Source organism: Malaclemys terrapin, chromosome 8 (assembly GCF_027887155.1).
Source record: "Malaclemys terrapin pileata isolate rMalTer1 chromosome 8, rMalTer1.hap1, whole genome shotgun sequence".
In the NCBI taxonomy this organism is placed as follows: Eukaryota; Metazoa; Chordata; order Testudines; family Emydidae; genus Malaclemys; species Malaclemys terrapin.
Window position 1 is genome coordinate 20,166,630 of NC_071512.1, and position 13,475 is coordinate 20,180,104.

Genomic DNA, 13,475 nt, shown 5'->3' on the forward strand with positions numbered 1-13,475 from the left:
AGCTACCCCAGCCAGTGGCTGTCCTGATTAACTGTGCAAGTTCTGTAGTTTGTAGCTGGGGAGATTACAGCTCTATTGTGGCTTAAGCCTGGTCTACATAGATTGACCTCACTACGTTGCTGAGGGCTGATGTGAAAAATTTCCCACCTTGGTCGCCTAGTTAGGTGACCTAACCCCTGGTGCATGTAGCTCCATGGAAGTATTCCAGAGTGTGCACTATTGTAGACTGTGTAGAATTGTAGCATGTGCAAAAGTGAATGGGACCCTGGCAGCCCTGGACAAAGGGATCCACACAACAGCTCATAATCAGAGGTGGGATCCTGCTGCCCTTGAAGACAATGGCAAAATTCCAATTTTCTTGAATAGAAACTGGATAAGACCCTAAAGGGAAAGGGCCTTTAGAATTCAAAACCATTCACAAGCCCTCACTAGAAGTAGTGAGCTGGTCATCCAGAAAAGGGTCTCTTATTGGAAAACATTAAAGCAAAATGGATAGTTTAAAAATGTAGAAGGAAAGGAGCCTCTCCTAGACAGGCTGCAAGCATGACCTGCTTGGACAGCTCCATTTTCCTCTACAGAAAGCTAGAAGCAGGCAAAAAAACACCACTGTCTTCATGTCAAAAACACAAAGCAACAGAAAGCTTAAGGATATATACATGTTGATGTCTCTGTTGTAAGCCTGCATTGGAAGTCCCAAAATGCTCTCCCCAAATCTCTCTCTTCCCTGGCTCTAAAGATTCAGGCCAAATTTTCAAGATCAGATGCCTAAAGTGAGGCACCTAACTTCAGATTTAGATGCCTACATAAGTGGTCTGCTCTGCAAAGGGTCTGAACTTCTACGGTTCCCTTTAATGGGTCCTGCCCTCACCGTTTGAGTTTGTAGAATTGGGCTTCTAGACACTAAAATTAACACATATAGCACTTCACATCTTCAAAAAAATGTACACACATTCACTAATGAATCCTCAAAATGAAATGACAATATCCCCATGGTACAGAGGCAGAGAAGTTAAGAGTCTTGCCTCGAGTCAGCTGGTAACAGCCCCCAAGCGTTCCTAATTCCCAGTCCCTGATCAGACTTCAGACCACCCCACCTATCTATTTGTCTCAGTTGCCAATTGAACATTACATTAATAGTAATGAAGACACACAAGTTCCATGAAGACACACAAGTTCCATGATAATTTAAGTTAGAATTGTAAAACTATTATTATTTTATATCAAGCTCTTTCCAACGTTTGTTCTCCTGCGGAGTTATGTTTAAAAATCTCTTTAACTGTATAAAACAGAGAATTAATGACAAAGTCAGGAAGCCAGAAGTGATCGATACAGACACCAGCACAACTTATCCAGTAGCTTCTGCAGCCAACAAGGGGGTAACTAGGAGATTTGCAAAAGTTTACTCAAGGAAACCCTAATAGCCTATTTCTGGAATACTAGCTCTTAATAAATATACCGCACCTTAAGTGTTAGCACTCAATTAGTGACAAGGTTTCAAACCCCCAGCGTTTAAACAGAGTCCTCCAACAGATAGCAGCAAATTCAAAGGGGGGGGGGGCATGAGTTATGACATTTACACCAACTGGGATTAAAAACAAAATAAAATCAACTGTCTAAAATGAGAGGTTTCAATATCTTAAAAGAGAGAGTGAGAGAGAGAAATGTTTATTTCCTAAACTGACTGCAGTAAAAAAAAAAGTTAAAAGCAAGGCTTTTAAAAATCAATTGTATTTAAAATCAAACCTAGAAACTGTTCAATGCCGCAAACAGACGGTCTGCAGATGAACACGTGTGAACGCTACCTATATGTACTATAAGGAATGAAGGTCTGGGTCCTGTTTATACCAAGGTCCGGATAAAGGGCAGCTTTGACTCATCTAATATATGTGCCCATATATTATGTTGGGTTTGGGGTTGGTATTTTTTTGTTTGTTTTTTGTTTTTACTCATTTTCCTCTAAGTGTTAAAGAGTTGATTCTGTATGGCTAATGTCTGCTGGACTCGGAATTAAAAGTTGCTACAGGATATTTATCAGATTCTGTGTTTTTAGTTATTCTCTTTGTATATATATCTGGGACCCGATTCTGTTGTCATGTTTACCGTCCTGAATCAGAAGTAACTCAATTGAAGTCAATAGCGACAGTGAAAAAAACCTGCATACATGAGATCAGAATCAGGCCCTGACTTCCCTATTAAGGAATCTGGAATAGGTATAATCACGGTGACTACCCTGATGTTGTCCATTGTCTGCTTTTTACAGAGATGCATATGATGCCATAAAACTGAACAAGAGTAAAAACTAAGCTAATTTGTGCGAAATAAGGAGGATGCAGTAAAAACACTAGGGTCTGTGGCAATTAGTGCCATCTTCGGCTGAACTGAATACCCCTGTGAATAAGGAAATTGATTTTAGATCAATCATTTTTGGGTCACAGCTTGCATTCCTTAAACCCCCTAACTCCTACTGAAAGCAGAGACAGGTAACTCAGGACCTGATCCTTCAAGTGGAACAACAACAAAGATAATGTCCAAAATATTGGCCAAAAGCAAAGAAAGAACAGAACCCGGGGAAAGCAGGTGAGTGCTGGAGAGTAGGAACTCTTATGGGTATATTAATGCCACTTCCATTGCTGTTTGGTGCCTAAATACTGGGCGGATGGACACACCAGATATAGCTAAAAGAACGCTGTAGAAACTCTAATCGCACACCCACTCCTCTGTTCCGCATTGGACTTCCTTATGCCAAGGTTAGCCTATAAGGCCTTGCCTTGAGGCAGGGATTCCGGCTGTCCTACACCAATGCTGTATCAGAGCTTCTTTGGCGAAGGCAGAGTGGCTCTGAAATGTTTTCCTACTGAAGGACTGATTGCCAGGAGGCTAGCAGAGGGTCCAGCCCCGCTTGACAGGTTGAGATCACGGCTAAGTCACTATCTCGGCTTTGCTTCCATCTACATGAGGGGAGCTCTCCTGGAACTCAGGAACAAGGCTGGGTGCTTTGGTTCCCCTTTCCCCCCCCCCCCAACACCTCCCTCCTATTCTGCCTCTTGCATGCTTAGTGGACTGGGGGTCATTATTTCAGGGGGATGAGAGGCTTTAGGGGAGGAGGGTGATGAGCCCCGACCCGGAAAGTCCATGAGCTGCTGTATGTCAGTGGCTTATTCATCAATCAGCCGGACACAGAGCAGACCCGACCTCTCTTTACGGAGTGTTTGCTTTTTCACCAATTATTGCGGCCCTGCAGCTCTTTTTGTTGATACAGTAGTTTTAAAAAGTGCTAATGTTCATTTATCAGGGGGCCGAGCCCGGGACTCCCACTCCTTGTGATTCTTCCAAAAATATAAACACGGCAGGGCCGGGCTGAGCCGAAAGCCCCCATTTGTTTCTAAGCTGCAGTATTAAAAGGGATGCATTGTTGAAGATAAAGCAGAGGATAACGCTGTCTGTCTCCAGCGAATGTCTCGCTAAAGCATTAATGACATTCCAAATGAGCGCTCCGGCTTATCTTTCAATTAATCACATCTACCTCTGCAGCAGGGGCCCTATCGATTGGGAGGGAGGGTGTGATTCGGGCCCGCTAGGAACCCCACAGTTTCCAATTAATAATATTTTATATGCAGGCAGCTTTCATCTCAATGTACACACAGGCCGCACTAGCTACAGACTCGGCATGAAGCGAAGACCGACAGAAGCTGCAAGCTCATAGCAAGGACAACATGCGCCCGGATGCCTGGGAAAAGTTTGAGAACCTCTGACCCTGCAAAGACGGTGGTAGCACCCAGCGAGGCCAGCCGAGATCAGAGCCCCATTGGGCTAGGCACTGCACAAACACACTGCAAGAGACAGTCCCTGCCCCAAAGATCTTACAATCTAAACAAATAAGACCTAGAAAGGGTGGGAGACAGGGGGCATTAACAGCCCCATGTAGAGATGGGGAGCTGAGCACAGAGCATTCTATCCACGGAAACGCAAGCGCAAGCAAAGACAAAATGTTTCATCCTGACATAGGGCAGAGCAGGAGAGGAGCTTTGCACTGACCTAGCATACTGTATTCTGAAGCGAAGAAGCGTTTTCCGTCTAAAAGAAAGATGGATGCCCTCTAAAGAAGAAAAGACCGCAAACATGTTAGTTCGGGAAAGCTCTTCACTTCATGCAGCTTTAGGAGGACGAGAGAGAAAAGCAGAGGGACTTCGATATTTTCGCCCGGCTAAACTGTATAGTCATAGGACAGGATACTAGACTAGCCATGACAATTCCTGTGTTCCTATACTTTATGTCCCTATACGTATTTTTAAATGTTAGTCAGGTGTATGTATATATGTTTGGGGAGAAGCTCCCTAAGCGCGGAGTTTGCATTATCTCCCACGCAGCTACCCGGTGAAGTAGCATTTATTTTACACACCCACACCCACCTCAGAGGGACTAGAGATGCAAGGGCAGCCTGAAGAGTGGAGTTTATACCTTCTAGATGCAACCAACCTATGTAGGCGTCTAGAGGGTTATATTTAGTCTCTCCATATATTGATGTATATACACACACCATATTTTTGAATCGTCGCTCGAATTGATCTAAGAGTTGCTCTTAATTCCTTCTACATGTATTAACTAGAGAGGTGCCAAACATTTTCTGAGAAAGAATAGCTGAAAATAAGCGAGCTGTAATGGCTGCGTTTCCCTCCATTAAACAGCAATATTTCAGGCCTCTCTGTACACGCTAATCTCTTACACTGTCATCGCTAGTTCCAGCTCCGATTCACCAACGAAAAGGTACCAGGACACTAGCAATCGTTTGCAGCAAGAATTTTAATTGAATCGGATGTTGCTACTTCATCGGATAGCAGCAACTTAGGAGATAAAGCGAACTCCACACTCAGGGAGCTTCGACCCAGCCTGGGAGAGTCAATACACTGCAGGCTAGAGCGAGTTAATTATTTTTCTCATTCGAGAGAAAGTTACATTTCCGCCTTAAGAACAAGGAGTACTTGTGACACCTCACTAACACATTTATTTGAGCATAAGCTTTCGTGGGCTAAAACCCACTTCATCAGATGCATGCAATGGAAATTACAGTAGGAAGATATATATACACAGAGAACATGAAAAAATGCCACACCGACTCTAACGAGACTAATTGATTAAGGTGGGCTATTATCAGCAGGAGAAAAAAACGTTTGTAGAAAATACAAACACATCTGAAGCCACTAGAGAAAATGGAAAAGGGCGGAGGGGCTGGTAAATGATAGATAAATGTCAGAATTCAGATCCCCAGTGGGAAAGAGAAGAACTTGGGCCGCTCTTTCCATAAAGGTGGCTGATCAAACAGAAAGAGATCAACAATATGCTCCTTGCCATCGAGTCTAGTTCGCAGGAGGGAAAAATCATTTTTTATAAATAGGGGCAGGTGCTTCTGGGTAAGGTTCAGAGGGTCCTGTGGCACCTTTAAGACTAACAGAAGTATTGGAGCATAAGCTTTCGTGGGTGAATGCCCACTTCATCAGACGTCTGATGAAGTGGGCATTCACCCACGAAAACTTATGCCCCAATACTTCTGTTAGTCTTAAAGGTGCCACAGGACCCTCTGTTGCTTTTTACAGATTCAGACAAACACGGCCACCCCTCTGATACTGGGTAAGGTTGTTATCCCCCACGTGTTCGTGTGCAACTGGGGCTGGTTCGTCTTGCTGCTCTCCCTACATTAGCTCTTTCTTTCCGGCTCTGGTCACTCACCGGCCTTTCCCCGTGGCCAAGCATCCGCTGCCCAGCACAAGGGCCCCGTCCAGTAACGCTAAATTCCATTGCAAAGCCTAAAGCGCCGGGGACATCCACATTAGCGCCGGGTGGGTTCATCCCGGGCAGTTCCATGACAAGAAATGCCAGGCGAGTTACTGGAGAAGGGGCGATGCTAAGGGGCAGGCGGGGAGCTGGGTTTTCATACACCCCAAACACTTTCTATTGCCAATCGGAATGAAAACCCGAGAGAGGCATTCGGCCATTCTCCCCTCTTACACATGGCTGCACTCGGCGCCCTAGCACGAAGGCATAGATGGACATATTCAAAATGGCTCTGCTGCTGCATAAGACCTCAGACATTACCCCTCTCCGCCTCCTAAAAATCCTGACCCTGCCTTAGGAAAAAAAACAACAACACTGGCCACCCCCCTTCACTAGTATCTCTGCCCAGGAAAGATATGTCAAAGGCCAGGCGAACTCACCATATCACCCGAAGACTCTTTTCCGCTCCACTTTTCCACATGGAGCCACAAGTCCCTTTCCTTATCTCTTATCACCCGGGATTGGATTAAGAGATCATTAGGGAGATGTGCCTGGGAAGAGCTGCCTTCCAGTTGCCTTTTCGAGACTGCTCTTCTCCCCACGCAATTCTGGGGATTCCACCCACCAAATACTTTCCCCACGAAGTTACATTAAGTTTTTGGGTTGTGTGTGTGTGTGTTTTTAACTGAAAGCATCGCAACGCCCCCTCCCCCAGCCGAGTCCTTCGGAAGGATTTGCTGCTGCGGTTTATTTTAGTGGCAATAAGTGCATGAAATTAATGAGCTCCCACTTCTGGTCCTTGAATACAAGGAGCTGCAGTGATCCACAGTCATAGCCTTCCACTTATGGAAAGCCAGGCCCCGAGACTCCGATATTTACTCTCCGAGGCAGATAATAGAGATTAATTTTCCAATTTGTATTTGCAAAGAGCCCATACTTTAGTTTTTCGCTGCTGAGCGGTTGTTTGTGTTAGCGAACAGAGTGTTTTCCTTAACTGCTGCTGTATTTAGTGCTTTTGCATCACATATATCTTGCCTCTGATCTCCACAGTCACCGCAAAATTGCACGTTATTGCTTATTTATTTCTTAACCCGCTCTTTAAATGCACTAGATTACTAATATTTTTGCCCCCGAGTCCGCTGCATTGCAGAACGCTGGGTGGCACGCATTAAAAGAGATCAATTACAAGCGATAATTTTTACAGGAAAAACAGAGTCTTGATAGCTTTTTGTCCTGAACAGAGCTACAATCAAACAGATGAAAAAGAACCACGTGTGGGCTCTTTGGCTACATTGCTATACACCATACATTGGCGTTGTAGATAATATGCCTCATCAGAATCTCATCGATTTCTTCTTCAATCACAGACGTAAATTTCCCCTTCTGGTGTCCCGACGAATGGTGAAGGCTCTTCTGTTATCATTTGGATCACATAGGACAGATTACTAAAAACGAAACTTCCATCTTTTAAATTGAAGTCAGCACATATTTGCTTGATTGTTTCCTCCGGGCCTGTTTATTTAATCTGACTGTATGATAGATGGCATCAGATAGGGGGTTTGTACACATGAGGCCTTTCGGAATTTTTTTGTTAAAAGATCAACAAAGTCTGCGGGGGAAAGCTGGATAAATACAATGCTGCCCCTTTAAATGAGTGGGGATGTTTTTGAGTTGTATTACTATATTAGGTGACATGGAACTTTGCATCTTTTATTCCATCACTGCTCAGTTAGCCAATAGAAAGTTAAAGTCTCCCCAAAACTGCCTAGTCCCTCCTTCTTTTCCTTTATGGTCTGGTTCTACCTGCCTCCAGTCCACAAGTGAAGGCTAATTGCTGGAATGCTATGTGCCCCTTTGGAGAGCTCAGGAGTCACGACCGCTCCAGGTTGGTTGTTTCCAATTCACCTTTACATGAAGCTGGGCTCTGGTCGCTGCCTCACTTGCCCCCACAATGTTTCCTAGTCCCGTGACTACTACGCCCTTTTCTGTCAAGGATATTTTGAATCTGGAGCAGCATCAGACCGGCCTGGCTTCGATGGAGCTCTCCACCCTGTCCTCCTCCTCCTCCTGCATGCTGTCAACCTTCAAACAGGAGACGTACACGGCAGAGACAACAGCCCTTCCTGCACTCAGTGAGGAGCAGACTCAGACTCACCCTTCCAAAAACTCCACCACCTTCCCCAGCTCCTTCTATGTTAAAAACTACATGGAAGTGGACTCGGCCAAGGATTCTAAAATGGACAAGAAAGGTAAAAGGGCAGCACTCCGAGGAGTGATTTAAATAACACCGAGGGGGGCTCTTTTGAAAGTACAACCCCAGGCCTTCATTGGCAACTGGTTGGGGGTTGTTATCTAGAGGTGAGACCGTTTATTGGGGGCGCTGGAGGATTTTTAGATGCTCTGATAAGATAAAGGGGGGAGATCGTCTTCCCTGTGCCTCGAAACAATCTCTTATCTATTTTTCTTTCCCCACCACACTTACCGGCCATCAGATCCAAGCTGCTAAAAAGGAGAGGGAAGTTATAGGGGGGAAAGAGATCACTTAACGGCTTCCACTCCATGTAACTGAGGAAAAAGGCCAGACCCCAGGACACCCCTCAGCTCAGAGTGATGGAGGGGGAGGGGGTTGTCTCCTGTGTCAACCCAGCTGATAGCAATGTTTGTTAGTAATTCTTTTTGAATTACATTAAAGCAAATTACTTACATAATAGCTCCAAGAATAGAAATAGAGACGTACAGGTAGGTAGAGCAATTATTAAATAGTACCCGAGAAAATATTCTTTTTGGTCTTTCCGAAAAATAGGACCGGTTATTTTAGCGATTCCAGATCAACCCCCGTGGAATGGAAAGGCCATTTTGACTGAACCCTAGGCAGTGTCTTGCTGCTTGTAAGATGGTCACTTGTTTACAGGGAATGTTACTGGAAGGAAAGACATGGAGATAGTACACGAAAAATATTATCACCCTTTTCATCTCCGTAGAGCCTCCCAGACGCTCAGCAACTCCTGTTTGCTAGCGAGCTGAATCCTTCGAGCAAGGGACTGGGGAGGCTTGAAGTTTTGGGGTGGAGGGGCAGGAAGAGGAGAGAATGTTGCCGAGAAGTTTCCTGTTACCTGCAACTTATTTCCAAACTCGTTTACAGGAAGAATTTTGGTACCACAGCAAAAATGAAACTGTGTGTTATAAACTGCGAGCAAAGTGAACTATGTGGCAAACGGAAAACAACGATCAGCCAGTGGAATCAAAATGAATTGCAAACTGGCAACTTTTAATTCAGGAGAATAATTCCAAAATCTATTACTCACCCGACAATTTTTCTGCTGAAAGAATCATAGCTAGTCCCTGCTCTTTAATGTTCACAGTCTCAGTAAGGGATATCCGTGGTTGCCCGGTTTACATTTAAGGCCCGTAGCATTTTGACTACTACTTACAAAAAATAAATAGGCGAAACATTATTTCTGTGCAATTAAGAAACAGCTGAGCCGATTTCAATGCGGTCGGTGGATACTCGCTACAAATACAGTATAAAACGAATCAACTCTGTAATACAGAGTTTGAAGATCGAAATAGTCGTTCCGATTTTTAAGTAATTACGCATTCATCTAATTTCTCTTTTACTATGGCGCTTTAATAAATGTAGTAACATTTACTAATATAGTTTTAGAACGCTACAATGGAAATAACATCCTGGAGAAACTCCAGCGGCAACGAACGGGCTTGAAAGTTATTTGGAGTCTGTAGCTCAAACAGAAGCAGCGTTTAGTTTAGTGGAAAGTCTGTGATACTCATTTACACGGGTTACAATGATTCACATACATTGATTATTGTGTGTTGGTTTTTTTGTTTTGCTTCAGAATTGTGCTCCCTTCACAAGACCCTGGAACAGGAGAAAGGGGGCTTGGAGGATCCAGACCGCCCCAGACAAAGGAAGAGGAGGAAACCCCGCGTCCTCTTCTCTCAAGCTCAAGTCTATGAACTGGAGAGAAGGTTCAAGCAACAGAAGTATCTCTCGGCCCCTGAGAGAGACCATTTAGCGAACGTCCTAAAGCTCACCTCCACCCAGGTCAAAATTTGGTTCCAGAATAGAAGGTATAAATGCAAAAGGCAGAGACAGGATCAGACCCTAGAAATGGTCGGGATCCCTCCACCGAGGAGGATAGCCGTGCCTGTTCTGGTAAGAGATGGGAAGCCCTGCTTAGGGGAATCTTCCCCCTACAGTTCACCCTACAATGTCAGCATTAACCCCTATAGCTACAACGCCTACCCTGCTTACACGAATTACAACAGTTCAGCCTGCAATGCCAACTACAATTGCAACTACCCTTCCATGCAGACCATGCAGCCTGCTGCAGCCGGCAACAATTTCATGAACTTCAGCGTAGGGGACTTGAATTCAGTGCAAACGCCGATTCCGCAGGGTAACGCAGGGATTTCCACGTTGCATGGGATCAGAGCCTGGTAGACTTACTTCACCCATCCCTATTCTAGACCTCAGCGCAACAATAAAACGGGGACAACGTTTCAAGTGGACTGTAAACTGATCAATGGACCGAACAGCGAGACGTTGGACTTGAAGCTAAGGGAAAGGACAGGCTTCCCTCCCACCCCCACGCCTGGGATCCCTCAGAGAAGCAAACAAGCAAGTGTCTCGATATATTTCCAAATTGCTGGGAGGACTGGAAGGGAATGGGCCTCTTGTAGGTTAATGTAGTGTCCTCGAGAAATTCACCAGCATGCTGTCGGCATCTCCAGTTGGAAGTTTTGAAAGTTCTTTGTACAGATTATCCTACCCCATGTAAGTTAAAGCACACACACACACTATTAGATGTGGGGGTTTATATTAAAATTACCAGACGCCAGGTGCTTTGGAGAGCACATTACCTATCCCCTGTAAAGCTACACACAGCTCCCTCCTAGCTTCTCAGAAAAGCTGTAGGAAGCCTTGAGAGCTGAGTTCTTGTACCGTTCGCCTACCCAACATTGGGCCGTTTTGCGCTACAGAAATGGTTCCTTCAAAACGAGTTTGAACAATATTGCCGGTGCAAACTCTTCGACTTATTTTAAAAATCAAAGTTCATGTTTCATTTTGCACTTCCTGCATGGACACGAGATTTTGAAGAGTCCTTAAAGCTAAGTGTATCGCTAGTCCTAGCTCTTCAAATGCTGCCTTTTGGTGAAAACCATGCGGTCTGCTATTTTAGTTAAGATGTAACTTTCCTTGCCCCAGAGACAGAGTGGGAGAGTATATCGTGTATATAGATCTCACCAGCACACAAAGGCTAAAGACAAAGCCCCGAAATGAAGGAATTCAGATGCTGTTACATGCCAGATCCCCATAGGGTTATGCACTAAAACGTGATTTAGTATTTAAATGCACTGTCTGTTCCTTGTCCAGCCGCCAGTTTGTATGTCTCCCTTGGCTGTGCAAGCTGATGGAACTCGGTGACTTGTCATTAAAGAGAGTGGCTTAATGTTGCACGGCTCCTTTGCTTTCATTTTAGCCCTGACTACTCCCTTTGCTAGCTTAGTACTTCTGGGGTGTGCAGAAGGAAAAGGCATTTCTCCACACTGCCGGGGCAGGTCCACACCAGTGCATGAGACTGAGGCCTATTTGCCCTCAGTTAATTCACTGAGCGAGATTCGTCTCGAACGTAAGTGAAGCTCTCGGGACGATATACATCCGTGAGTGAAGCCAGGCGGATTTAGCTCATAGCAGTCTTGCGGACTGCACCCCCCTGCAGCATTTGTACTTTACCCGTCTTAAGTCTGCATCTATGTTTACAGAGACGCAGGAGACAAAGCCAGGAGAGGTGTGTTCGTGTTCATTATTTGGGGTCTGGGGTGAAAGACTGTATTTCATTTGCTTTGGGTCTCTCACATTTTACTCCCCGATTTCATCAGATCGGAATAATATATTTTTTGTAAAGTCTGTAATTTGTAACTTGTTTTGCGTGAAAACCAAAGCAGTAACATTTTTGCGGCGTATAAATTCCCGGACCTGTAGAAATTCGGCTAACTTCACTATTCAATTTTTAAATCCCCGTTTGAAACAAGAATTCGTTATATCTAATATCCATTCCGGGAGAAATCACACCTCAGACTTATTTATATCAACATTTCAAAACCCTTTTCATTCTGGGGCGATTGACTCTCCAAAGTGCTAACAGCTTCCGCATTTATGTAGGTGGCTTTCTAGTTCTATTTCTAATTGATTGTATGACGATTGTTATGATTTTATCTATGGCCCCTCAGAAGATCTCTAGATGAAGCCGTTTGGCGTTCCGATACATGGTTTATGCACGGGGGAATTAGAGATTTTAAGTCAAAACGTCTATTTTACAGAATATGACTAGAGCAGACAGCTCGGGATACGATATTCGGCGAAGGCACGAATTATAAATAATACGCAGCAAGTCCTGGTGAGATTTCAATATCTCTAGACTAGACACTGACACAATCCCTAGTCATTTTCCCATTCTTTTCGTCTAGTCACTTTCCATTCATTGCCAGCTCCCCTTTTACCCCCCTCTCTTAGTTGAAACTCAATTTCTTTTCAGGACACGGTCGTGAGCTTTACAGAAGGGGTGGGGGTGACACAAAAATTCCCACTGGTTTAACATCGGGAGTGGGTCCCCACAGCAGCTATCGATTGTGCATTAAAAGCGCTGTCTTGTTAAAACAAGCATTAAAGAACGGATCCCAAAAGTTCGCTCGCCTTTGACTTCAGGGGCGAGCAAGCAGAAGTCTTCCCAAAAGGGAGCTTCTTCCCCCCAGCTGTGGAGGTGAGCGCGGGCCACACGTATCGGAAGAGCAGATGCTCGATCCAACCCGGCGTTTTTACAGTAGTCGCTATCAAATGTCAATTATTGGCGTGAGAAACAACAAACCTTGTAATTCAGCGCAGTCAAAACATCCTCTAAGTGTCTGAGATTGTGCCGGTTGTTGATAAGGCAATTAGGGGAACCTGCAGCCTCTCTCCCGGGCTCACCATATCTGCCCCATCAGTAAACAGGGATGGAGACAGGGTGGCTGTGGCCCTGGGACACAGAATGAAAGGTTGCCAATACATGGAGATCTTCTGCCGCCACTAATTCCCCTCACCCCCCGAACGGGACCGATTTCCCCCCACACACACACCTCCGCAGGTAGGATTGCAGAGATAAGGAGGTCGGGCGATGGTTTCTATTTGCAATCAGTGCTGCAGCTCGAGCCCCTGGTGGTCTACAGTGCATTCACCTGTCTAGGCCTCAGGGGATTTCCCCCTTTGGAAACTCCCTCTATCTTTAAAACATAATTCTATTTACATATTTTGGAGGGATTGCCCCAGACAGAGGCACAATGACTTCGGAATCCCGCACAGAAAAAGCTGAGAGCTACCGTCTTTAAAATGTCCTGTGAAGAGGAGGCAGTTCGGAGAAGCAAAGAATGACTGGCCATTCGGGAGCTGATCAGCACAATACAACTCCTATACTTCTGACTGGAAAAAGCAAATGATGCTCCTCTCGGGGCAGGGACAAGGATCCCATTGCTGCAGTTCCCTAACCCTGTCAAGTATCAGGGGGTAGCCGTGTTAGTCTGTATCTACAAAAACAACAAGGAGTCTGGTGGCACCTTAAAGACTAACAGATTTATTTGGGCATAAGCTTTCGTGAGTAAAAACCTCACTTCTTCGGATGCATGCATCCGAAGAAGTGAGGTTTTTACTC

General features: G+C 45.0%; 1 protein-coding gene across 1 annotated transcript; it reads left to right on the plus strand.

The window, feature by feature from the left end:
• Nucleotides 1-7,582: 7,582 nt before the first annotated feature.
• Nucleotides 7,583-11,244, plus strand: NKX2-5 (NK2 homeobox 5). The gene is made up of 2 exons (XM_054037786.1): nucleotides 7,583-8,018; nucleotides 9,624-11,244. The coding sequence occupies exons 1-2, from the start codon at nucleotides 7,721-7,723 to the stop codon at nucleotides 10,229-10,231; spliced, it is 906 nt and encodes a 301-aa protein (XP_053893761.1). The 5' UTR covers nucleotides 7,583-7,720; the 3' UTR covers nucleotides 10,232-11,244.
• Nucleotides 11,245-13,475: the final 2,231 nt, after the last annotated feature.

Excerpts from the sequence above, each read along its gene's own strand:
- NKX2-5 (XM_054037786.1), top strand. The coding sequence starts at position 7,721 with ATGTTTCCTAGTCCCGTGACTACTACGCCCTTTTCTGTCAAGGATATT. Across the intron at positions 8,019-9,623 it reads TTCTAAAATGGACAAGAAAG|AATTGTGCTCCCTTCACAAG; the intron begins GTAAAAGGGCAG and ends GTTTTGCTTCAG.